The sequence below is a fragment of the Quercus lobata genome, chromosome 10 (assembly GCF_001633185.2).
Source record: "Quercus lobata isolate SW786 chromosome 10, ValleyOak3.0 Primary Assembly, whole genome shotgun sequence".
Classification (NCBI taxonomy): Eukaryota; Viridiplantae; Streptophyta; class Magnoliopsida; order Fagales; family Fagaceae; genus Quercus; species Quercus lobata.
This window is the reverse complement of record NC_044913.1, coordinates 65488368-65514616: the sequence shown is the minus strand read 5'-3', so window position 1 is coordinate 65514616 and position 26249 is coordinate 65488368. Positions and strand designations below refer to the sequence as shown.

Here is a 26249-nt window from a genome sequence, read left to right as displayed (position 1 = left end):
AGAGTATGTGCAAGAGTAAAGAAAGACAAAGCCGCACAAGAAAGAAAAAGAAGGGAGAGCAGCCAAGAGGGAGCCGCTTAAAGAAAAAGAAGATAGCTAAGAGAGAGCTGTGCACGGAGAAAAAAATAAAAAGGAGAGAGCAAAATGTCGCCACCGTTGAAAAAGATAATTAGTATGTGTGTGTGAAAGCAAAGAAAAATAAAAGAGATTTTTTTTAGCCGAGAGACATACACACATAAAGGGTTTTCCACGTAAATTTTGTGTTCTTATGTGTAATTGTTATTTTGGATTGCTTATATTTGTAATAATATTGTTTGGGACCCAACAGGTGTTTCAACTTGCATTTGTGCCTCGAATGAATATCAAGCAAGACAAAGTAGTTTTCAAGTAGAATGAAGAGAAGCTATTGTAAGTGCTTGACATCTATGAAAAGAGGCTCAGGGAGGCTCAGTTCTTGGCTAGTGATGAATTTTATTTGGCAGATCTTTCACACTTGCCCAACACTCAGTTTTTGGTCAATGACACTAATAAGGGCAATTCATTCACTTCGAGAGAAAATGTGGGCAGATGGTGGGACGAGATATCGAGCCGAGACTCCTGGAAGAAGGTGGTTGATTTGCAGAAGGGTGCTTAGAAAATTTGGTTGGCATTTCTTAAATAAATTGCTTTAGTTCGGAGAATTCATTCTCTTCCCCTTTTTTCCTTAGTTTTTTGGCTGAGTCCAAAGAGATTAATGGAATTTTTGCCTCCCTATGTGTAATATTTCAATTTTAGAACGCTTAAGGGAAATTCATTAATTTTCTACTAGCATCATATACTCTAGCCTTTGCAATAAAGTTGTTAAAATCGAGATTTTATAATCGGTAAAAGGGTTTTTAATTTGGATAGGATTAAAAAATTAACATTATACTTTAAAAATGAAAATATACCAATAATAATGATGTATATTTCTAATTATATATATTTTTAACATTATTCAACATTGTTTCCTTCAATTAATGCAATAATGGATGTAGAAACACAAACATAATATAATAGAGTGGAAATCATAATATGTTGTTTCTTGTTCTTTAGAAAATGAGATTTTAATCACTAAATAATAAATAGAACACCAAATAAGCCATGAGGCACGATGGTGATAAATCTTGCTTAACTGGAACAACTTTGTGGTACTATATCTTATGTAATATAACGTGGGCGCCAAATTGAGGTTGAAGAGTTATGATTGAGCAAGGAGCATGAGCATAGGATGAGGACATCTCAAATGAGAAGTTTTGAAAAATGAGTGGCAAAGCCATCTTGGTCTCTACCAGAGCAAAGTTTTGACCAACACATATCCTCAGACCCCCACCAAATGGAAAGAATGATACTTGGCCCTTTGTTGCCTTTGAAATGGCTTTTGAAAATCTCTCCGGCTTAAACTATTTTGCATTCTCACCCTACAGTTCATAATCATGGTGGACTAGGATTTTTGGTAGAGTAATCTCCACTCCAGCTGGTATAATCATATTTCCCAGCTTGGTTTCCTTGTGAACTCTTCGAAGTAGCGAAGCTGCTGGTGGGTACAACCTCAGAGCCTCATTCAATATCATGGTTACCTACGCCATGGATAACCAACTATTACCAAAGTGCATTTCTTAAAAAATTTTGTAAAATAAAATAAGTTCATTAAATTTTCCTCTTGAAGAGTATTCGATTTGGAAGCTCATTTATGATTGATAAAATTTGAAACAAAATTTATTACTCGATCTACAAACCTAGTCAAATGCGAGGTTTGCACTCAAATTAGTGGTCTATAGTCTATACTACCAAGTGCCAACTCGAACAAAAAATGAGTATGCTGACTATCATGAACTCAATAGAAAATGGGTTTTACTTGATCAATTAACTAATATTGACATGAATATTCATGGATGTGAATATTTCATCTTCGAAAGACATTACATATAAATTTTATGGGAAAATAAAGAAAAATTTGAATCTTTAGGGAATACTTACAATTTTAAGGCGATTTAACCCATCAAAGTCAAGTTTGATTCCAACACTCTTCTTATTACCAAATTCCTTAATCTCTCTAGAATTTGATTCCATTAGTATGCCTAATAAGTCGTCATTTCTGCCTTTGCATGCCTTCTCCCTTTTGTTAATGATTCCCATCAGTAAGTCTTGTACTTCTCTTTCAATTTCCTTCATTCTCCTGTGTGTAAAAACCTGCATGGATAAATATTAGCCATTAGTAAATTGAGAAGATTGAAGACACAGAAACGGAAATTGTATTAATTATAATGTGATGATCTATGTTAATTTTTGTGTTTGATGAGATGTTCAGGAAAGTAGGTTATAACCAATTTCGTTTCTAAATAAACAATAAAATTTGGAATTTTGTTTTCATTGGAGACATGGTTTTAAAAACCGAACAGAACTAACCAATACAACTAGGAAGCGGAGCCAATCCAATCTAGTAAAATCACCCAAAATTTGTCAAAAACCGAGTTAACCTGGGAATTGGGGCCAAAATCAATTTTTTGACCTTACTGATTTTTAAAACAACAATCAGACTTCAGATGCATGAGAATTTTTATTTGGAAGGTGGGCCAAGCATATGTTGAAATTCATTGAAATCTTGTTATATTAAAAAATAACACATTCCTATAAAAAAATTAGCATATATAAATATATATATATATATATATATATATTTTTTTTTAATAGATACGATAAAATTTCAATAAACTGAATTGTAATTGGTTAATCCTATCTCAATAAAAATCAAATTTGACTTTTTTTTGGGGGGGGGGGGGGGGGTAAGGAACCAAACTTGACTAAGTTTCAAAGTTGAATGTTTAATCACTACCTTAGTCCAAGAAAGTATACAGATTGTGATACTTTTACAAAGAGTTGTGCTTGCTCTTTTTGAAGTTCAAATATTCTTCTTCCTTCTTTATGGCTACTTCCAAATGCTGTTCTTGAAATCACATCGCTTGACATGTTTTCAAGATAAGGCCATACGTCTAACTCACAGGATCCATTTTTAGAGGTCAACCTCTCCCACTAGCTAATCATATCAATGCAACTTTGATAAAATGCAGGTAACATAAGCTGTAGCAATCACAATGTAAATTGTTTAAACTATAATAAATAGAAACAAGATTATTGGCATTATATTGTTCAACAAATCTCCATACGTAACTTTCTACACAAATTTTTTCACAGCTGTTGCAAATGACAATTTACTAATGATATATAGCCCATATGAAAATCAATAACCATTTTTGTAAGAGAAAAATTACTAACAATTTACCACTTTAATAACAGTAAAAAAATGTTACGTCTATATTATTACTCTATATTGTTTTTGATAGAATCCCAAATATGCTTATAATACACATGCGGTTTGTAATATATGTCAAATTGCCAACAAAGAATTACCCTCTCATTTATATAATGAATTCAAAGTAGTTAAATGCTTTATAACTATTTCTTTTTCCTTTTTTAATTTGATTGCTATAGATGTTTTTAAGTTAATTTTTTTTATAGAGATAGAATTTAAAAAAGAAGAAGAAGAAGAAAATGGACATATAATATTATTTGCTATACTAGCATTAATTATGTTTGAATGTACTTAGAATCTTATTTGCACACAATATTTTTGGTCAATCATGTTTTAAGCGGAACTCCCTCTCCCTCATAGGAGTCTCTCTCTCTCTCCTCTAGTAAGAGAATTTTGTCCTCTCCTTTTTGGTAGTCTCTTTCTCCCCCTAGTGGGGCATCTCACACTCTTAGATACATACTCTCCTTCATAATGGAACAAGACGTAGTTAACAGTCTTCAAAAGCTCTGTCTCACCAAGGAAGAAGAAGCAGAAATATCAATTATAGCTAACAGCAGAGTAGACCTTTTGGACGAATGCTCTTTAAGCCTGTTTGGAAGGCTACTTTCGGACAGACAACAGAACCAAAGAGCTCTAAAAAGCACACTACGAGCAGCATGGAAAATGGGTTCAAAGCTACGAATAATTGAAGTAGGAAATAACACTTTGCAATTCAAGTTCAGCTCTCGCTATCAGATGGAATGGGTTCAAAACAGTGGGCCTTGGAATTTTGAAAACAATCTACTACTTTTATACAGATGGAAAAAGGGTCTCACATCAGAAAACATTGTCTTCACTCACTCCCCGTTTTGGGTGCAACTATGGGGCTTACCATTTGAGCTCATGTCTGAGGGGGTAGGCCGTGATATTGGGAATAGCATGGGACGCTTTAGTGAGATTGACAAGCGAGCTAACCAATCTGAGGAAGTAAAATTCATGCGCATAAGAGTTGATCTTTCCATTTATAAGCCATTACGCAAAGGAAGAAATGTAGTGGGCATGGATGGTGATAAGTATTGGGTTCATTACAAATATGAAAGGTTGCCAACGTTTTGTTTTCTTTGTGGCAAGATGGGTCATGATGATAAACATTGTCATGCTTGCTTAGATAGACAGAACGCAACACCCCAATATGGTGACTGGCTAAAGGTGTTTGGAAAGTCTAAAGGTGGAAATGGCAGACCGAGATGCTTCTCTAATGGTTGCCATAGTGCTGGTAGTGATAACCAAAGTGGTGGAAAAGACCAAATGTTTGAGAATACACTCCAGCCCTCTCTGGAAGCTTAGGGTAGAGAATGCTCTAACAATGGCTGCGTTCAAAATTCAAAAAATGCACAAGATTCAAGCAAAACTGATCTAATGAGGGGACGTGATGTTAAAGGCACTTCAGCGTGCCAGGCAGCAGAAAGTAGGGTGGGATTAGACAACTTGGATGTCGGTTTATAGGTTGTGAGGCAGGTAGGGGTCCCACATGATGGAGAGTCTATGCCAATCCCTATGGAAACATCTGGTATTGGGGTGTTAGTTAGTGATACAGTTTCAAATATGGGCCAAAATGCACATGAATTAAAAGACCAAACCGAAGTTACAAGCCTACATAAGCCCACGGTTTTGGTCTAAGCACATGAAATAAGTGGTGAACAAGCTAATCAGGGAGTTACGAAGGCCCAAGCTGGAAGGGGCCAAATAAAGAAACTTGCTAGGGAGCAAGGACTAGCCCAAAGTAAGGTCTTTGAATCCCAAAGCTCAATTCTAGGTTTGAAAAGGCTTGGCTCTCAAATTTTCTCAGATAGCGAGGAGAAAGTCTTTAGAAGAAAGAAGTGTGTTGGTCTTGTTGGAAGTCCCAGTAAAGATGATATATTGGCAGCAACTGCTATGCAGTGCCACTGAGAGCCAAGAATTCGTTAGGATGGAATTGCTCGGGGCTTGGGAACCCACAGTTAGTTCGAACGTTGCACGATTTTGTGCGACAGTGGGCTCCCAAAATAGTTTTCCTATCGGAAAATAAGTTAAAATCGAAACGTATGGAAAGAACTTGAAATCGAATTGGTTTTGCAAATGGGCTTTTTGTTTCAAGTTGTGGTCGTAGTGGAGGTCTGGCACTCCTTTGGACAAGGGAGATTGACTTGGAAATTAAAAGCTTTAGTAATCATCACATTGATGCGGTAGGCACATAGGCAAACTCAAATTTTAAATGGAGAATTATAGGGTTCTATGGCCATCAGGCTCACTTGAGACAATTTTCATGGGATTTACTTGCTTAATTAAAAAATCAGTACCAGCTTCCTTGGATTTTTTTTTGAGACTTCAATGAGATTTCATCTTTGGAGGAGAAATCAGGTGGGCTGTTGTGTTCCTAAGGACAGATGGAAAAGTTTAGAAATGTGGTTAACTACTGTGGCTTTAAGGACCTAGGCTATGTTGGGCTTGACTTTACCTGGTCTAATATGTAGGAAGGAGCCAGTAGGATGTATCTCAGGCTTGATAGAGTATTTGCTACTAGTGATTGGGTGGAAAAATTTGGTGAGGTCAGAGTCTACCATTTAGTTGATTCTACCTTGGACCATTGCGCTCTGTATTTATCTGATCCTAAGACCCCCAAACAGCCACATGCTTGCCGGTTCCATTTTGAGTCTATGTGGACAAAGAAAGAGGAATGTAACGAAATTATTGCAGCGGCTTGGTGCTTAGGTAGTGTTTTGAGTTCGCCTAGTGGGATTGCGTCTGTTCTCTTTGCTTGTGCAGCTGACCTTAAGGCTTGGAGTTCTGCTACATTTGGGCAAATTCCAAAGGCAATTCAAGAAAAAAGAAAGAAGCTTAGTTCCTTAATTTAGCTTGATAATGATGGGTCTTTGGGTAAGGAGATAAACCGAGCACAAAAGGAAATTAATGATCTCCTTGATAGTGAGGAGATTTACTAGGGCTAGCGTTCCAAAGCCCACTGGCTCAAAAAGGGTGACAAGAATACTAAGCTTTTTCATGCAAGGGCCTCTGAAAGACAGAAGCAGGATACAATCTTGGGAATCTAGGACAAACATGGTAACTAATGTGGGGATCAAGACATTATTGCCAGAGCTGCCATTTCCTATTTTGAGGAATTATATACCACCTCCCACCCAAGTCAGTCAAAGAGTGTAATTGCTCTCATCCTAACCTTGGTTACTCCTGAAATGAACTCAGAGCTTTCAAGAGCCTTTACTAGGGAAGAAGTAGTCTCGGCCCTCAAGCAACTACATCCATTGAAATCGCCCGGCCCTGATGGTATGTCTGCCTTTTTTTTCCAAAAATATTGGAATATTGTAGGCACTAATGTTTCTAATATGGTCCTAAATGTTCTTAACTTTGGCATGTCTTTATTTGATATCAATAAAACCAATATTGCTCTTGTGCCAAAAACCAATAATCCCCAAAGAATGACTGAATTTAGATCAATTAGTCTATGCAATGTGGTTTATAAGCTTGTTTCTAAAACTCTAGCTAATCATCTCAAACCTATCCTTCCCTATATTATTTTAGAAAATCAAAGTGCATTCACAGCTGGCAGGCTTATCACAGATAATGTTTTGGTGGCTTATGAAATTATGCACTACTTGAATCACAAGAAATGTGGGCAAGATAGTTTCATGGTTGCAAAGCTAGACATGAGTAAAGCTTTTGACAGAGTAGAATGGAGCTTTATTGAAAAAGTTATGAGGAAGATGGGTTTTAATGAGAATTGGATCAATCTAGTGATGAATTGCATATTCTCGGTGTCTTACTCTGTCATTATTAATGGCACAACGTATGGGAGCATTATGCCTACTAGGGGGCTATGACAAAGCAACCCACTATCCTCGTATTTATTCCTTCTATGCGCGGAAGGTTTCTCGGCCCTTATTCATGATGCGGCAAGGATCAACTAGTTGAATGGCATCTCCATTTGTAAGGGGGCTCCAAGAATCACTCACCTTTTCTTCGTTGATGACAGCCTCCTCATTTGTAGAGCCAATGGTACTGAGTGTAGTAAGCTAAAAGAAATTCTTAGTATGTATGAGTTAGCTTCGGGCAAAAGATCAACATAGACAAATCTTATCTTTTTCAGCCCAAATACTTCCCAAGAGCTTAAAGATGAGATTATAAACATCCTTGGGTCAATGCAAGACTCAAATCATGAAAAGTACCTTGGCCTCCCCTCAATCATTGGTAGATCCAAGAAGCTTGTCTTTGCAGAGATTAAAGAGAAGATAAGCAAGAAGCTAACAGGCTGGAAGGGTAATTTGCTCTCTATGGGTGGGAAGGAAGTTCTTATTAAAGCAGTGGCCCAAGCCATTCCCACTTACACAATGAGTTGCTTTCAACTTCCAAAGACTCTATGTGATGATCTTGAAAAATTGATGAGCAGCTTTTGGTGGGGGCAAAAACACCAAGAGACCAAAACGGCCTGGGTTGGTTGGAAAACTATATGCATGCCTAAGTCGCAAGGGGGAATGGGTTTTAAAAATTTGCAAGTTTTCAATCTTGCCTTGCTCGCAAAACAGGCTTGGAGAATCCTCACAAACCCGAGTTCCTTGGCAGCCTATATTCATAAGGCGAAATATTTTCCCTTTTGTGATATTCTCCATGCAAGTCTAGGTAGCAGCCCATCTTACACCTGGCGAAATATCTTTAATGGCCTAGAGGTTTTGCGTAGTGGTACAAGATGGAGAGTTGGAAATAGACGTCTAATCCACATTTGGGATGAAAAATGGCTCCCAAGCCCCTCGACCTACAAAGTCATCTCTCCTTCTTGCCCTTTTGAGGACTACTCCATGGTCTCACCTCTTATTGATCCAATGACTAGATGGTGGAAGTTAGAGACTATCCGTGCCCTCTTCCTCCCTTTTGAGGCTGATATCATTTTAAAAATCCCCCTAAGTTACAATCTTCCTAATGACAAGCTCATTTGGATAGGGAATAAGAGGGGTGAGTTCACAGTTAAAAGTGCTATTTTGTCGCAAGCAAACTCCTTGACTCAAGGGATGAAGGGGAATGTTCCTTTAGTGATTCAAATGCTCGGATTTGGAGGAAAATCTAGTCTATAAAGCTTCTGGAAAAAATCAATATTTTCTCTTGGCGGGCTTATGTAAATGGCCTCCCCGTACTCATAAAAGTGGTTGCTAAAGGTATTCAAACTTGTTATGTTTGTCCAATCTGTGATGAGGCACTTGAAAGCCTTCTTCATGTGTTAATCTCTTGTGATTTTGCTCTTTCAATGTGGTCCCTTTGGCAAGACTGCCCTATTGATTTGCTACTAAAAGCAACAGATTTCAATGATTTAGTACTCCATCCTTGCTCTTCTTTGTTTGTTTTGTGCATGGAATTTTTCTTTGCAATTGCTTGGTGGATTTGGTGCAATAGGAACAAGCTCGTCCACGATGAGAACAGTATGCTGCCTTTGCAAGTTTTGGAGATAGCTAAGAACTTGGTTGAGGATTTCAGGGAGGCCACCTCATGGGACTTTCCCTCTCCTCCGTCCCCATAATGTGGCTGGGTTGATCCCCTGCCGGGCTATTTCAAGGTTAATGTGGATGGTGCCTCTTCCATTGATGGTAGTGGTGTCTCTGGTGTAGGAGTTGTCATTCAAGACAAGTTGGGTGTGGTTGTTGTTACTCTCTGTAAGGCTCTGCCCATGCACTACCCAGCGAAGTGGACATAATTTTTGGCTTTGGAGCACGGTGTTCTCTTAGCTCAGGAATTGAACCTTTCAAAGGTGATCTTCGAATCTGATGCCTCTTTGGTCATTGCAGCAGTTTCTCAAGTCAGCAATGGTGGCATAATGGGACATCTTGTGCAAAGCATTCAGTCCGTAGCATTTGTTTTTGATGGCTGTAAGTTCTGTCACGTGAAAAGGGATTACAATAGGGCTGCTAATGAGCTAGCCCAATTTGCTAAGTGTGATCAAGCTTCCAATATTTGGAAGGGTGTTATCCCGCCCTGTTTAGTTCACTTATGTCAATCTGGCCTAAGTTGTTTATGTTAGTTTTTGGCCTCTATTGTACTCCTTTTCTTGTAATGAAATACAAGTTTCTCTTCCAAAAAAAAAAAAAAAAAAAAATCATATTTTAAGCAATAGATCAAAGGTAGTATTTTCTATAATGACTTTGAATTAATTAATCAAAGGTAGTATCTAGCAATAATCATATTCTTTGTGGTGCCTAGTGTATGTAGTTTGAACCCTACTTTGCCCATTAACTACCCATCTGAAAAAATATTGTCACTTTTAAGTTATGAGAACTGCTACAATCACAAATTATTTCATAACATTTTTACAAATTTTTAATGTGGCAAATTCTTACTGGTTCTCATCTAGGTCCATTACTAATATCATCTTTTCACTTACAAATGATCACTCACCACATCATTAGTTTGTAAAAAAGTTTGTAAAATAGTTTGTGTCTATAGTATTATTGATAACCAAAATGCAAACTATTCCCTATTGTGATTATTGTACTGTGCCTATAAGTTTTTTGATCACAAACATATGCTAGACGGACATTTGAGACTTAGCTATGGAGTTCAGTACAGAAGTGTTTTTGTGTTAAACTTGGTGATTTGTACAATATCACTTTAAAGATAAATCATGCTGCTCCAAACTAGGGTACAACATTTTTTACTCAAGTGATAACAATAATCTAATCTGGACAAAACTATTGATTCCACATGGATTTAAAAAGATAAGAAATGTAATATATAACCTTCAACTTCTCTAAATGGAAAGCAAACAAATGAACCATGTAACCTAATCTATGAAATAAGATATATAACGTCTGGAACATTCTTATTTTGCACATACAAACATGGGGTTTAGTAACATAATTAGGTTAGGTTTATAAGTACTAATATAAACTATGAACGTTTCCTTTTATCTTGGTTGACATGTGATAAACATAGATTTTTTATTTTTAAATTGAAAAACGTAGATGCTTGAAATGCTGAGATTTCAGAAAAGGGGATATGAAGGTTTTTTGTAGAACATGGTAGCATAATTGAAAGGGGTAATTAATATAAAATAAAAGAAAACAAATTGAAGTTACAAAAATTAAGACATAAAAGCAATTTTCTGTCTATATATAAATTAGCATATAAAAAAGGGAAGGGGGGGGGGGGGGGGGGAATTTGCTGCCTCTACCAATGGCTATGGTTCTAGAACTATAATATATGTAAGCAGCATATTCCACTAATTAGTGTAAAATTTTCTTCATTTACTTGGTGTTTGGTGACAAAATATCTCTTATATTTCTGCAATTTCATATATATTAGTTATTTCTCAAATAAATAAATAATTAGATTTACCAAAGATAGTTTGGGATTCAGGCTTATTCAAACTCATTAATTATATCTCTGGCCACAACATTTTCAACTACCAGATTCTAATTCATGTCGTCTGTTAAGAACTAAGACTTGTTATATCTAGTTTGGAAAAAAACCAAATTCTCTTCGAAACGATAGTTTTTGCAAATACATACCTCATCACTTGGCATGGTGCTCACATTGGTTTTGGCGTCTAAGGAAAAGCTTTCAAGGGATTTGTTGGCCTTCACTAACTCTCTCTCATCCATTTTTTAGATAGATAAAGAACTCTCTCACCCGGATAGACTTTAATCCCTTCACTGGTTTGTCCATTTGCTATGGTGGAGAACACCTCTGATTTGGAAGTTGGTGAGGTTGTGTTCCTTGGGATAATCTCTGTCACTGCAACCCCTAAAGTTTCAAGTCCTTCTATGGTGAGACATACAAGAGCACATTGTTATTAACTTCTCCAGCTAAAAAACAAGAGTTTGGAAATAAAAGTAACAAAAATAAGTGAAGAAAAAAAAAAAAAAAAAACCAGAATAACAAGAAAAGGGCAAACCTGAATGGCAGCCCCAAGAACAGCAACTTTATCTATATCTTTGAAGGAAAGCTTTGCATCTCTCAAGGAAGTTTCAAATGTTTCAAATGGTGCTCAAAGCCTATGAGAAAGTCAATTGCAGTTGTAATCCAATGAGGCAAGTAGACTACCAGATGATAGAAAAAGAGAGTTCAAAATCAATAGAAAGAAAACTAAAGTGATGACAATTAAAAAAAAAAAATACAATGATATTACATATGAGAGTTATTCTATTTCTGAACATGCATAGTGCGAAATCATAAGAGTAATAATTTCAATTGTCAAAAGGCATACTGGTCTAACAAATCTGAACACATTTCTTCAAATTTGACACTTCTCAAGGTGGTGTCAATGTGTGTTAAGCTATCTGCAATGGAAATGATGAAAGGAAAACTGGAAAAGCAAATGTTTTTTTCTCTGTGATTATGGTAAAGAGAGAGAGAGAGATCAACATAAAGAAAGAAGGCATAGAAATAGCCACAAACCTAATATTGATATTGGTAGAGATGACAACTCCAACTTCGCTTTCTCAGCAATCTTTGTGAGACGAAGAGCTTGCTTGTCGTTCAGAGGATCTATGCCTTTATCTTTCTTAAATTTTTCAATAAGCCAATCAACTATTCTCTATTAAAAATATTAGAACATAAGGGTGTAATTTAGTGACAAGTAACTATATATTAGAAAACAAAGAATATAAGCTAAAGATCTACCTATTTCTCTCGTCTCAACCATATCGAAATCATCGCCTCCTAGATGAGTGTCAGCCAAGGTAGAATGTACCTCAAATACTCCCTTTTCAACCTCAAGAACTGCATAGTAAAACATAACAGAAGTGTATACAAGGTTCATTACCTATTCTGTATATGTTTACTTGCCAAAGCTTAGGATTCTTCAAATTTGATAATAGACGAATCTAATTGAGTACCTTAGCTACATCAGCTTTTCAAATCATGAAACTATCCAAGCGATACATCCCTTTAATCAAATTTCCATAGAAATTTTTTCAGATTATCTGATTCTTCTAAATAACCGGCATGTGCTAGATTCTTAATCCCTATAAAATATGTCTTATGATAGTTCTTGTAATTAAGTTCACATGTATGTTTTAAAGTACTATCAAGTATATAGGTAAAAGACTCCAAAAAAAAAAAGGTATTAGGTAAAAGATTTTTTTTTTTTTTTTTTTTGATAGGGTATATAGGTAAAAGAGTTACAATTTGAAAAGCATTAAAAAAAAGACATTCCTCACAAGCTTGTTATGTTATGGAAAAAATTACACAAAGAGAAACGTTTGCAATAAGCTTAGGTTTGACAGAGGGTTGCTGAAAGGTCCAAGAGCCCATCACCATGAAATTGAACTTTAATTGAAGATAGGAAGTAATCTTGCTGCTAACACCAAGCTATAGTCTTCATACAATTCAACCTATCAAAAATAAGTTTGAGAATTAACTTCAAAAGAAGGAAAAGAGAGGAAAATAATACTATTTCAACCATCTTGCAATCAAATTTCCAAAAATTCAAAACAAATGAACTATATAACCTAATCTTTGAAATAAGATATATAAAGATAGGAGCAAGATTTGCACCACTTTATCTTCTTGTAGTTGCAGTAGATTCACTAAAAACTATTTGTTTCCAAATTCAAAGTTTCTACATACAGAATTCAATAACTGATGAATTCACTAAACCTGAAACAAAAAGTAAGAATGAAGTGAGCCTGTATTTGGTAAATTCAAAGAGAACTTAGAAAGGAGATGCACTAATGCAAGAATGTAGTTGTGTTAAATCCCTTTGAATCAATTAACCAGATCTCAAGGTTTTTTTTTTTTCTCAATAATATTGATGTTATGAAGCATCTGCCTAAGTGAAAAACAATTTTTTTTTTCCCTTCCTAGTTCCTAGATAACAATATAATGATGATAAAACTAAATAAAAATTTATAGTTACATTGTAGAGAACAACATGATTTTTAGTATCCATTTTATGATTCATATGGTTACAGAGTGAAGTGAGTTACAGAAACTAAAGCCACAAACTAAGAATCATGGCCAACCTGTTTTAATTAAGAAATAAATATAGTGAGTTGAAATAATTACCTAATTGGGATTAAAATTTTCAATAGCTTACTAAAAATTCATTAAATATCCAAGGAATCAGCTGCTCACATAATGAAGCCATTCTTGTAAAGGAAAATCTGTTCTATTAACACCTTGTTGTTATCTTCATCCATGCCAAACTACCTGAAATAAGTTTGAGAACATACAAAAATAAGCGTATAAATGAAAGGAAAAAAAGGATTTACCACTGATTTTTTGATTAGAGGTTTACGTAATTGCAGTATCGACTCACCTTGAAGGAAATTATATAATTCCAAACATTGGGCTATGTTAGGTTCTAAGACTTTAGGAACTAAATATATTAGAACTTCAATGTGTAATGTGTTGGCAAACCATGACCAAAACTTAGAGTCTAGATTTAGGCTGCTCAAAGTGTGTTTATGTGTAAAGTTGGAATCGAGTGATTGCAGAATTTACAGGAGTAAATCTACAAGGCTTGATTGATCAAACCTTGGGCAGATTGTTTTTTGTGCAAAATTTCCAACTTAGCCCAAGCCCATATGACGTGTAGGGTTTTGTATTTTGTTTCAAGTATAAAAGGAAAAACCCTAGCCATGTTTTAGAAGTTGTTAATATGATGTGTGTGTGAATCTTTTGTGAGATCTAGAGGTGTTTACCCTTATACACATTTAGGGTTATCAAGATCAAGATTGATTTCTAGAACTTGGTGATCACTTCATTTGTCGTTTCAAGAGCTTAAAGAAACCTTTGAGTGGAGTCTTAAAGTCACAAGTGGGAGAACTTGTGGTTGCTGTGGATCAAGGAAAGAAGTAGTCTGTGGACTCAAAGTTGTCACGTGGTCGTAGTAGTAAGTTTTGTTACTCGAAATAGCAATAGGATGTTAGTGGTCTAAGTCTTATTGTAAAACTTTAATTCTTTCATAGTGGATCTATTTTACCTTGAGGATAACTAGGTTAAATCCTTCCTAGGTTTTTTACTTGTTTGGTCTTCCTGGGTTATTATATCGTTGTGTTCTTTATATTTCCGCATTATTTACATGATATGATTTATTTGTGTTAACCTAGATCTTTATAATTTATCTAAGTAATCACTTGGCTAAATAACTAGGTTAAACAGCTTGTGTTTTAAGGGGTCTAAAAACATACAGTCTATATTTATATTTCAAGCTTTTCCATATTCTGCACACAAATTATAGTTCTAATTGAAGGCAACAAGAGGAATTTGGATAATTTATTAACAAAGAAAACAAGAGGAATTTGGACTTGTAGTAGCATTGGACTAGAACATCCTTTTGAAATACATGCAATTTAGGATGCAAGCAGTCTTGGACCATTTCCAACCAATTTTCAGCCTAAATGCGAGCATCATTATATAGTGAACAAAATCTTGTGCATAAATTAAATTCATCCCAGCATTTCTACATATCTAAACTCAAAATATGAAGCCATACTTTTAATCCAAACTAAGCTATCATTATACAGTGAACAAAATCAGCAATTATGTAAGCACCCAAAAAACCACGTCCAGATTTTTTTGTTGTTGATATAAATAGGCAATGATAATAAAGAGTTGAAGAAAACAAAATGATAAATACCTGAATATAAAACCACTTCCTAGAGGCTAGTAATCAATAATGATCATTCACCAGAATGTTGTTGAAATATCAACAGGTGCTAGACTTCAATCTATTTAGTGTGACGTATGGAATATATGATAAGGGTGGAAGTCAGTTGATTTTTTTGAAGAATCGGAAGTGAAGCATTGCGCCAGGAAAAGGAATGGCTCCGAAGAAAGAACTTGGGGTTTCCAATGCTTCTCCTGACCATCAAACAACAATAGAGGGTAGCTCTTTTGAAGACGTTAAGGGCTTGAAACTGACTACTGCCTTCCCGAGTGTACATTGCCTAAAGAACGTAATAGAAAAGTGTCATTTCATAATTTATATAAAGATAGAAATCAATAGAATGAACAAACAAATGTGGATTTATGCATCTTCCCTCTTGGGTCCCTTCTTAGTATGAGAATCATATCTAGAACGAACGTTTTTCATGAGGGAAAAAAGAATGAACCCAAAACAAGATAATCACCTTAGCTGTTGACTTGTTGCACTTTTTCATATGGTTCTGAATATGCCCAGATACATACACCTCCTTTCATTTTGTGTTTCCAATTCATTCTACATCCAATTTCAAAAAGTGAGAAGAGTTAAAAACATTACAATTTAAGTTACTAAAACAGTATAAGATTGTTAATTTTGAGTAGTATAAGGCCAACCCTCCCCTATTCACTTTTTTCCAATTGTTAGACACTTTTTGATTGTTTTGAGAGGAAATTGATTAACTCAAGCACCATTGTTTTGATAAGCACAAATTGGAAATCCCAATGCTATTCCAAAAAATTCAATAATCATTAGATTATAAATGAGTCTAACTGAATACCTTAGCTGCATCAACTTCCCATACCTTGAAACTATCCAAGTGATTTATCCCATGACCATATTGCCCTAGAAACTTATTCAAATTCTTCAGATAATTATCGCCATGAAGCTGTTAATAGAACACAAAGCATGTACTTTAAAACAATAATATTGATAATAACGCTTTAAAGTAGAAATTCGAAGCAATACACAGTTTGGATGCTAAAAGATCAATAAAATTTAACAAGAAGAACCTTTGATTTTGTATTACCAAAAAACCTAAACAAAATACCAATTCAATTATATTGGGGTTGAATATATATAATATTTTTTCTACGAAGAATAGAATTTGAAAAAGTGACAGATTCTAATTAAATATAATTGTAAAAAGCTAAGTTTTTTTGAAAGTATAGAATGCGTACCAAGTGAAAGACTAAGTAGAGCCATTTGCTGGTGTGGTCTCAGATCCATTCGATTTCCAAATTAGGGAAATCCTTATCGATTTTATTTTTGTATTTTAATTCTAACTGAGGACAATTAATAATTTCCAGTTTTTGTAAAGACTTAAGAAAACCATCACCAGGTAGTGTTGTGAGATTGGGACATCCCCAAAGGGTAAGCGTTTCAAGTGAGATCGGATTCCTAATTGATTCGGGGAAAGTAATCAAACTGGGAAAGCCATCAATTACCAACGACCGTAAAGAAGTGAGACAACTAATCTCAAGAAGTGATGTCTGATTAGGCTCACATCTTTCAAACCTAAGATATTCAAGTGAGGTGAGCTCCGGCAAAATCCTTAAATTGGGACAGTTTGAAATGCTGAGCTGTTTTAGGGTGGAAATACATTGAAGACCCACAGGGAGAGACCTTAGTTTTGGAATGCCAGTGAAATATAAATCACGAAGGCAAATGAGGCATCGCCATTCCATGCCATCATCATGCATGTCTCTTAATGGATCGAACTCCTCACAATTGTCAATTGATAGCCAACAGAGGGAGGAGAGATAATGCACTGCCCCAGACATAGATGTTAGTTTAGGGCAATCTTGAATTCGTAGTTCCTTGAGAGAATATAATGCCCACTCAGCTTGAAAAGACTCTATATCTTCTATAGATTCCAAAATCATACGAGTTAATTTGGAGAGAGGACAAGAAGAGGATAATAAAGAGGATGAAGAAGGAGCTAAAAAATTCATTGACATTGTCTCTTGTAAAGGCTTTGAACTAACATTCTCTAAATATAAAGATTCTTTGAGATTGGGAAACAGGGGCATGGAAGTCATTTTAGGGCAATTAATAATCTGCAAATAAGAAAGAAGAGGAAAAAAAGGCAATGAGTTGTGAGACAGATCTTGTTGATAATCTGGTGTTGACACAGATGTTGTTGCAACTAAATCCCTCCTTGTTCTCCCCCACCATCCCTTCAAATTAGGACATGCATCTATTGTGAGTGACTTTAAAGATGGGAAGATCGTTGTTGATAATGTTGTGGATGAAGCAGGCACCTCTTTACTCATATCATTATCGGATATATACTCCAAATCATTCATCGTCTTAAGACTTAGAGATTTTAAAGAGGAGAGATGAGACAATGGTGGTAGATATTGGCATCTCTTACAATTCTTTATCCTTAAATTAACAAGATTTGTGAGAGAAGAGACCCAACTTGAAAATTTCACACCCTCATACTGATACACTTCCAAATATTTGAGATTTTGGTGTGGCTGGAGGCCTTCTAATAACTTCTCATCTTTATTATTATCTACTTGATCTTGATGATACCATTTTAATATCAAGTTTTCAAGATGTTGCTTCTTCCTTAAATTCACAACAATGGATTCTGAGTTAGGTTCTTCAAACTGTTCCAAATGTGTTATCTCTAATTTTCCTCGCAAGTTGTTTAGCTCCTTCAATTCACCTACTCCACCTGCATGGAAGGAGGAGCTCACAATGAATAATTTTAATGTTTGAAGTGAAGTCAGTTGCCCTAATCCACGAGGCATATGACTCAAATTATCACAACCATCATTATAAAGATGTTTGAGGCTAACCATTTTTCTAATGTCTATGGGTAATTCTTTAAGACGTTCACAACTACAAAGTTTTAATGTTTGCAAATTCAATAGTGTAGTAATTGAAGCGGGGAGAGTTTCAATTTTCTCATTGAAAGAAAGATCGAGGTACTTTATATGTATTAAATTCCCTATAGAATTTGGCACTTTTGTAATCCTCAATCCATGCAAATCTAATGCACGCAAGCTTTTGAAACTCAAAATAATTGTATTAAACATTGACTCCTCCAAGCCACCAAATTCATGCTTATCACATGTTAGAAGAAATGTACGTAGCTTGACTGCTTTAACCAACAACCTTAGAGTTTCAGTAGATAAGCCAATAGACAATGGACATGATATATGGTGATTCTTTTCATTAATATTTTTGCCACCAAAACCAATGAGTTTGCACTCATCTCCTCCAACAGATACTGCAAGATCATGAATTAAATCATGCATCTTATATCTTAAGCCTTCGTAAGTCTCTACTTCCTCAAAGAACGACCTCCAAAGTAAATCTTTAAAATACACTTCTCCAACATCCTCTAATTGTTGGTTTCTGTTTGATGATTGGATAAGCCCCTGTGCTATCCATAGTTGTATAATCGTTTCCTTATCCATCTCATAATCTTTAGGAAACAAAGAGCAATAAGTGAAACAACTCTTTAAATGTGATGGAAGATGATCATAACTCAACTTTAAAATAGGTAAAATCCCATTCCCTAGAGTTACATTTTCTAGTAAATTATTCTTCACGAATAACCACTCAAATGTTGTTTCCTTACAGTATAACATATGTCCTATAGACTTTATGGCAAGGGGTACACCTTGACATATTTTAACAATCTCCAATCCAATTTCCCTTAGTGTAGGATTATTTGTCACCTGCCCTTTGCTAAATGCCACTTTCTCAAATAAAAACCAAGACTGCTCTTTGGAGAGACCTTTGAGATTAATATATGATGAATCTGTGTGTGTAATCTTTGCAACCAATTTACTACGAGTGGTTATTACAATCTTACTTCCTTTCAAACCATCCATTAAAATATTTTTCAAGTTAAGCCATTTTTCACGATCTTCATTCCATATATCATCCAATACAAGTAAGTATTTCTTTCTATCAATTTTTTCACGAAGTTGAATTTGCAATTGATCCATTTCAAGATTTCTAGGTGCATCACCTATAGCAGATTTTATTATCTTTTCAATAATACTTTTCAATTCAAAGACATCAGAAACACATACCCACATTTTTAACTCAAAATTATTTTTGACTTTCTCATCATTGTACACATATTGAGCAAGTGTAGTTTTCCCTAATCCCCCTATCCCCACAATGGGAATGACTGAAACATTCTCTTCTACATTGGAGTCCAATAATAGTTCTATGATAGCCTTTTTTTCCTCTTCCCTCCCAATAACTTCTTCTTCACGTACAAATGAGTGAGTTGGTTCCCTCACTGCTTTTGGCTCTACATGGTATTCTTTCAGGTGAAAGTTTTTCTTGTCTTCTGCTATCGCATTTAGTTTTTGCCTCATCGCCTTTATTTTACGACTCATCTTATAACGAAAAGCGAGTGGGTTTGAACATGAAAAGCAAGTGCGTACCTCTTTTGCGACTTTATTCCCACTCACCATGCTTCGCCTTGTAGCTTCAGTTGAGAACTCACTCAACAAGTCATCTGCATCATAGACTGCATCGTTGAGCTTTTCAAGCCAGTGCTTGACTTGATGGTTATGATTTTGCTGCTCCACAGCATCCTGAAGTACTGCATGGATTGTGGACACAGTGTCCTTGAGTTTTTCAAGCTCACCTTCGACACCCCAAAGTGATCCAAACTCTTGGAAAGTCTGAGAGCCTAGATTTTCAATCATTTTCCGCGCAAGACCAAAGAGGATTGCTTCGGCCATTTCTTGGTAGTAGCTAAAAGGAACAAAGAGAGAGATGAATGCTGGCTAGAAGTGATGAAGTGAGTGTAAAGTAATGCTGCAGTGAAGGAAGACCGAGTTTTAATGTGGACAAATGTCATCAATATCAATCGTTTTCTATTTCTATGGTCATTTTCTTGGTACAATCATGCAGAGAAAAGGCAACCAAAAGAAGAGTCTAACATAAATAAACCACCATCAAAAACTCTAAACAAAAAGAAGATAAACTCATGTTTTTATCTAATATATATACATATATATTTAAAGCCAAAGTTGAGAAAATTTTAATTAGATACTAAATTAGGTTTCACTTGTGAGCAAATTTTGTGCCATGTGTCCACTAAATTTTTTTGGTTTTTGTGCCAAGTGAGTTAATGACTGCAAAATATATACTAAGAGTCCAATACGAATGAAACATAAAAAAAATTAAAAAAATAAAAACAACAACTAATCATACGTCTACTCAACAAAAATCATCACATTTTCTATCTTTTTAAAAATTAGAATAAAAATTATCATAAGTAGTATTAAACTTAGGTAGGAATTTTAATATGCATCCAATTACATTTATTTTTCTAATGATTCAATCAATTATGCATATTTTTATGATTATTTTTTTTTTTAAATGCATCAATGCGTATGCATAGGTTACACTAGTAGAACATAATAGAAGCACTCCATTAAGTTTTGTCCAACTACTTAATTCCATTTTGAAAATATCATATATGGCCACAGGGTTTATAAAGAAAAATGTTATTTATTAAAGTGAATTTGGGCTTAACTATGAATGTTACGTTTAGTTGAGGTGTAAAGGGAGAGAATGAAAAAGGGGAAAGGAAAAAAAGGGAGAGGAAAATATGATTTTTCATTGAGTGGTTGGGGTCAAAAGGGAGGGGAATCAAAATAGGGTAAATGAATTTTACGTAATCTATCATTTTTTTTTTTTAATTCCAATTTGAGAAGAAAATGGAAGGGAAATGGGTTTGAGAAGAAACTTACAAAATTATTTGTCCACTTTTCCATTGTTTCACATAACATTAAGGATATAATTGTAATTTACTCCTCATCATTTTTTTTCTATCATCTTTACTACATATACAAAGGGGATATAAATATTTTCTATCATCTCAATATTTTCTATTCTTCCATTTTTTTCATCTACACCATACGAACTAATAAAAATAAAAAACTTCAAGCCAAGTGGCTTTTTTATATATAAAATAAATTAAACGGCACATGCCAAGTGCTTATCTTTTTATTTCTTGAGGTAAAATAAAGGTTATATATAAGCCTATAAAAGCCTTGAGATATTATGAAATGAATAAATTTATTTCTCTTCCACTAATTAGGTTGGGAGAGAATGAATGGATAAAATCATAAATCAGTCATGACACATGAGAGAGAACAAAGACCATAAGTTCCATACAATTATTAATATAGCCTTGCTTTGAGTGTGATGAAATGGTTTTTGCAATTGTAGCAATGAAGGCAAAAAATGGATTTTGAGTCTCCTATTTGCAATAATTAGGTTGCGTTTGGATAGCATATTTTTTGCCAACTTATTTTACTATTCAGTAATTTTTGCTACTATTCATGGCTCCACTGCACTTTTTGGTACTATTTATGGGCTTTACTATATTATTTTAGCTAACTTTTACCTTTATCTACAATACTTTCCACAAAAAATTTTCACACTTTAGTTAACCAATTTTCGTCTTAAAAAAAAATTATATCTTAGAAAAAAGTTTTCTTTTCTTTAATGGCTTTAAATTTTGGATAGGTTGTCCAAGATTCTTTGCCCCAACATGTAATGCCAAAGTCTGCCGTCTTGATCAATAATTTTATATTTAACTTTTTTAAAAAAAAATTTCAATATATTAATTTTTGCACATGAAATCTTTTCGATTTAATATGTATATGTATATATATTTGTGTTTATATATTGTCATCTCACTGCTTTTCACTTCGTCAAACATTATTTTTTGTGTTTATCCTATCCATCTTCACATCCCACCCACTCCAATACGATATTTATCAAAGTCTCAGTTTTGTCTTTTTCTAAAACCCTATTTTGTTTCACGCTTCAGACAAACCAACCTTTTTGGCTCAATAGAAAGCAACACTTGACCAAACCAAGAGCACTATAGTAAAAGCTATTGGCTCTTTTTATATAGTTGGTTGAAGTAGATACAAGTACAACCAATACCAAAAAAAACTAATATAACATAATAAAAGCGCTCCACTAGGTTTTGTCCAACTGCTTGATTCCATTTTGAAAATCTCATATATGGCCACGGGGCTTGTAAGGAATAAATCTCATTTTTCAAAGGGAATATTTGGGCTTAACTAACTATATTTTAACACGTGAAAAAGAAGAGAATGAAAAAGGGAAACTAAATTGAGTTTGGGAACAAAATGGGAAGAGAAATGAGTTGGAGAAGAAAATTACAAAACCATCTCTCCATCTTACCGCCATTCCACTTAATAATAAGGATAATAGTAATTTACTCTCCATCATTTCAATTTTTATGTCTCTACCAAATATACATGATGGAATGCTAATATTTTCTACCATCCCAATATATATATATATATATATATATATTATCAAATATACATGATGGAAGGCAAAATAATAATAATAATAATAATAATAAACATGTGGTGATTGATGCATAATAGAATTCTTGTCAATGTTAAATTCATGAAAAAGTGATGTTGCTCCACTCATAATTTACTTTCTTAATAAGATATGTTGTAAAAAGAACTGTGTCTCTAGTATTACTTGTTTAAAAGTCAGCTTCCAATAACAATGATAAAAGCATCAAATTAAAAGAAATTGTTAGGTTCTAAAATTTTAGATTAAATGTTTAGAATCATGTTTGTGTTGTGTTGGCAAACCAAGAGCAAAACATGTCTAGCCTATGTGTTTAGGCAATGCTTAAATAAGTGAGTTTCATGATTTGAAGTCTAACTGATTGCTGAAAAGAGAAGTCAAGTTCTGCCTTTCTCGATCGATCAAGAAATAGACCTGACCGATCAAAAATCACAGATATAGTTTTTCTAAAGAATTTAAACAAGGCCCAAGCCTGTGTAAACATTTAGGGTTTTACTTAAACTTTTCTACATATAAAAGGAAAACCCTAATCACATTTTAGAAGAGAAAGAGAAGACTTGTGTGTTACTCTTTTTGAGATTTGAGAGGTTCTATACTCTTTGTGTGTTGCTAATAATCCAAGAAGAGAGGATTCTGTGGATTAGGAGCTTACACATGGTCGTGTCAGTAAGTTATTCATGAGGCAACAATAGATTTAGTGTTAAAATTGATTGTAAAAACTTCAATTCTCTTATAGTGGATTTACTTTACCTTGAAGATAGTTAGGTCAAATCATTCCCAGGTTTTTACGTTGAAACGGGTTAGTTTTATTGGTTTTCCTAAGTAATCATGTCGTGGTGTTATTTGATGGTTTTTAGACCCCTTAAAAACACAATTGGATTAACCTAGGTAATTAGCAAAGTTGTTACCTAGTCCAAATTAACAAATCTAGGTTATCATAATCAAAACAATCATATCATGCAAAGCAATGAAAAGATAAATAACACAATGATATGATCACCTAGGAAACCAAACCGGTAAAAACCTGGGGAGGATTTAACCTAACTATCCTTAAGGTAAACCTGAATCCACTATCTTGAAAGAATCGAAGTTCATACAATAAGAATTAAAAGCCCCCATGCTCGACTTCTTATTGCTACCCCCCAGTAGAACTTATTGACACAACCACATGCAAGCTCCGAATCTACGGACTCCTTCTTTCTTGGATTCACCACCAGGTACAAGCACACCTGCTTGTGTTTCTTTAAACTTCAATGGCAACAACTGAATTGATCATCAAGGTGTAGATAATATCTGCTCCTTGAAAACCCTAAGTTTATGTAAAGGAAAACTCCTCTAGATCTCACAAGAGATTTAGACAAACAGCAATATGAATAACACTAAAACGTGACTAGAGTTTGCCTTTTATACCTAGGGCAAATTAGAAAGTCCTAAATGTTTTAAAACAAAACTAGGGCTGAGTTGGAATTTTGCAGAAAATGCCTCTGACTTGATTTTCGATTGATCGAGCCTAAGCTTCGATCGATCGAACCAGGCCGAGAAGCTTAAATGGTTCCTGCATCAGCTTATTCCAACTTTTACATAAACGAACTAACTTTGAGCAAGTCTAAACACGACTAAACATATTGTTTTGATCATGGTTTGCCAACAATATATATTAGAGTTCTAAATACATAAAATCCTAAGTTCTTAGAAACTAACAAACTCCCCATTTGGCAATCTGTAACAAAACACAACTAGAAGCTCAAAATTTACAAAGAAAAGCCCTTTACAAAAATAATGCTCTTAAAACAAATTCAATCCTAACTACTATCCATCAGTTGCAAGTGTAGACAACAGTTCAATTGAATCAACATTTATATTTCCTAAAACATTAAACAAAATGCATAACCGCATGTGTGGAAAATACAAGTAAACAAAATAAATTCTTGATTTCAAACAACACACAATAAGACATATATCAATGAAAAACTCATAAATATAAATCAATAAGCAGTTGAAAACAAGAAACATATAAAGCAATAAAAGTAACTCCCCCTAACATGAATATCCCAACAAAAGTATGGCAAGAGTTAAAAAAGATAAAATACAATGTGAAGCACCTAGATACAATCTAAACTCCACAAGCTCCAACCAACAAAAAAAACTCTCCCCCTGAAAACAAAACTCTACAAATGCTCAAAATATGTACTCTCCCTTTTTGTGACGGAATGCCAAAGGGCAATCAAAATCCATCATCAAAAGAAAGGTGGCGGTGAAGATCGTCTAAACTATGCCAACTCTGTGCGCAAAACATGGATCTCATCTAACACGTCCATCAAAATCTATCCATGAGCCACTTGAACGGTCAAGACATGATCCAACGTACGTCGAATGTCTGAATCATTCAAAGTAGTTAGTGGAGGAACCTCAGCATCAGCAGAAACACTAGATGTCTCAGTAGCATTAGCACTTGTAGAAGAGGGAGGAGGGGGAACAGCACCAGATGGCGCACCTCTAGGACGCGTAGGATTAACTCTCAAGTGAGCAGCCTTCTGCCTAAGAAAAGCGGCACCTATGGGAGCAACAACATGAACAAGCTCACCAGAAACAAAAGCATATAGAAACACACATCGCTCTAGAGGGATGGTGTGGAGATGAGAAATAAGCCACAAAGAGTGACATGCTATCCTAAAGAAAAGATAGGCAGTCTCGGTAAGCTCAGCAAACGTGATCTGAGGATCAGAACCCCATTGGATAGAAGACCCAGTGATATATGACATGACGACATCTAAGGGTGGAGGCTCATCATAAGGATAGACAGGCTCCCTAACGATCGGAACCCCAAGAGCTTCAGCCACTATCTGAGGGGTAATAGTGAACACTACACCTTGTATTCAACTTCTAACAAAGGTGTTAGAATCACGGATGTGGCAAGAGAGATTCGAAAATAACTCTTTAATTAGGGCGGTCGGTGGTGGATGATCTATCTCTAACAGGCACAACCAACCTCTAGACTCAATGTTAGCCCTAATAGCTAGATTAACCTCATCTAAAACCACAGAACGCTCAACCCATATCTTATGCTTACAATTCAGTTTCTCAAAGGCCTTTATACTTTTGTCATTTCTAAACACCTCACTCCTAGAATGACACTCAGAGGAAGTGGAAGGGGTCCTGTGGGATCTAATCTTCCTAGGCATGGTGCTAGGATAAGGACCATGACACAAAGTAAGAAGAAAAAAAAAACAAAAAACCAAGGGCAAATTGCAAATTAGCACAAAATAAATATAGAACAAAAATCTATATGATTCATGAACAAATTAAATGTAGTGATGCATGGCCTAATGCAGTGCAATTAAGTTCAAATTAAGTTCAAGTTCACAAATTTGACTTGAGCATAGAGTTTCTAACAAAAACCTCAAAATTTTGAAAAACCACTTGATCAATTTGTAATAAATTGACGAATTGATCATTACATAAGATAGATTACATAAAATAATGAACAATTACATCACTTCAACAAGCGAATTTCATCAATTGAAACCAATTTGAACAAAATCCCCAATTTGGGTTCAATACAAGCCCTACAATTTTCAATTTCTCACAAAACACCAAATTATCAAATTAATCATCATATAACATGATCATAACAATATAGGAACAAAACCCAATGATCAATTTCAGAAAAAGAAGCTCGATTCAACAAAAATCCCAAATTTGAAAAGGTCCGAAAAATCCCAACAAAATGCATGAGGATATGCATGAAAACATGAAAATAAATGCAAAAGGAAGGGTGTAAAGGTCTTACGGAAAATTTGAGGTTGATCCTTGACCGAGTCGTATGGAGAGAGAAAAGTTAAAGAACTTTTTGAAAAAAAATTTGACTCAACTGAAAATCAATTTTTAAAAAACTTC

At 34.8% G+C, this 26249-nt stretch overlaps 4 protein-coding genes across 12 annotated transcripts; 1 reads left to right on the top strand and 3 right to left on the bottom strand.

Annotated features, from left to right (window-relative positions):
* Positions 1 to 1042: 1042 nt before the first annotated feature.
* On the bottom strand, positions 1043 to 17600 carry LOC115965349 (putative disease resistance protein RGA4). 9 transcript variants are annotated; one of them, XM_031084551.1, is made up of 12 exons: positions 16175 to 17600; positions 15775 to 15882; positions 15424 to 15512; positions 14931 to 15240; positions 12184 to 13498; positions 11969 to 12067; positions 11744 to 11882; positions 11241 to 11385; positions 10855 to 11107; positions 2855 to 3099; positions 1999 to 2211; positions 1043 to 1598 (listed from the first exon to the last, which is right to left on the bottom strand). In XM_031084551.1, exon 1 carries the CDS (start codon positions 17300 to 17302, stop codon positions 16214 to 16216), a length of 1089 nt encoding a protein of 362 aa, XP_030940411.1. In that variant the 5' UTR covers positions 17303 to 17600; the 3' UTR covers positions 1043 to 1598; positions 1999 to 2211; positions 2855 to 3099; positions 10855 to 11107; positions 11241 to 11385; positions 11744 to 11882; positions 11969 to 12067; positions 12184 to 13498; positions 14931 to 15240; positions 15424 to 15512; positions 15775 to 15882; positions 16175 to 16213. The 9 variants fall into 9 exon arrangements, with proteins under 9 accessions (XP_030940411.1, XP_030940407.1, XP_030940409.1 ...); XM_031084547.1 differs by having other exon boundaries at positions 11969 to 12681; positions 12845 to 13498; XM_031084549.1 differs by having other exon boundaries at positions 11969 to 12681; positions 13386 to 13498.
* On the bottom strand, positions 1440 to 3029 carry LOC115965256 (cytochrome P450 72A68-like). The gene is made up of 3 exons (XM_031084426.1): positions 3021 to 3029; positions 1999 to 2211; positions 1440 to 1598 (listed from the first exon to the last, which is right to left on the bottom strand). Exons 1-3 carry the CDS (start codon positions 3027 to 3029, stop codon positions 1440 to 1442), a joined length of 381 nt encoding a protein of 126 aa, XP_030940286.1.
* On the top strand, positions 3803 to 4657 carry LOC115965255. Its single transcript, XM_031084425.1, has one exon. The coding sequence runs from the start codon at positions 3803 to 3805 to the stop codon at positions 4655 to 4657; it is 855 nt and encodes a 284-aa protein (XP_030940285.1).
* Positions 17601 to 17670: 70 nt separating the features above from the next.
* LOC115965253 (putative disease resistance protein RGA3) lies at positions 17671 to 19717 on the bottom strand. The gene is made up of 2 exons (XM_031084424.1): positions 17804 to 19717; positions 17671 to 17679 (listed from the first exon to the last, which is right to left on the bottom strand). Exons 1-2 carry the CDS (start codon positions 19715 to 19717, stop codon positions 17671 to 17673), a joined length of 1923 nt encoding a protein of 640 aa, XP_030940284.1.
* Between the last annotated feature and the right edge of the window lie 6532 nt (positions 19718 to 26249).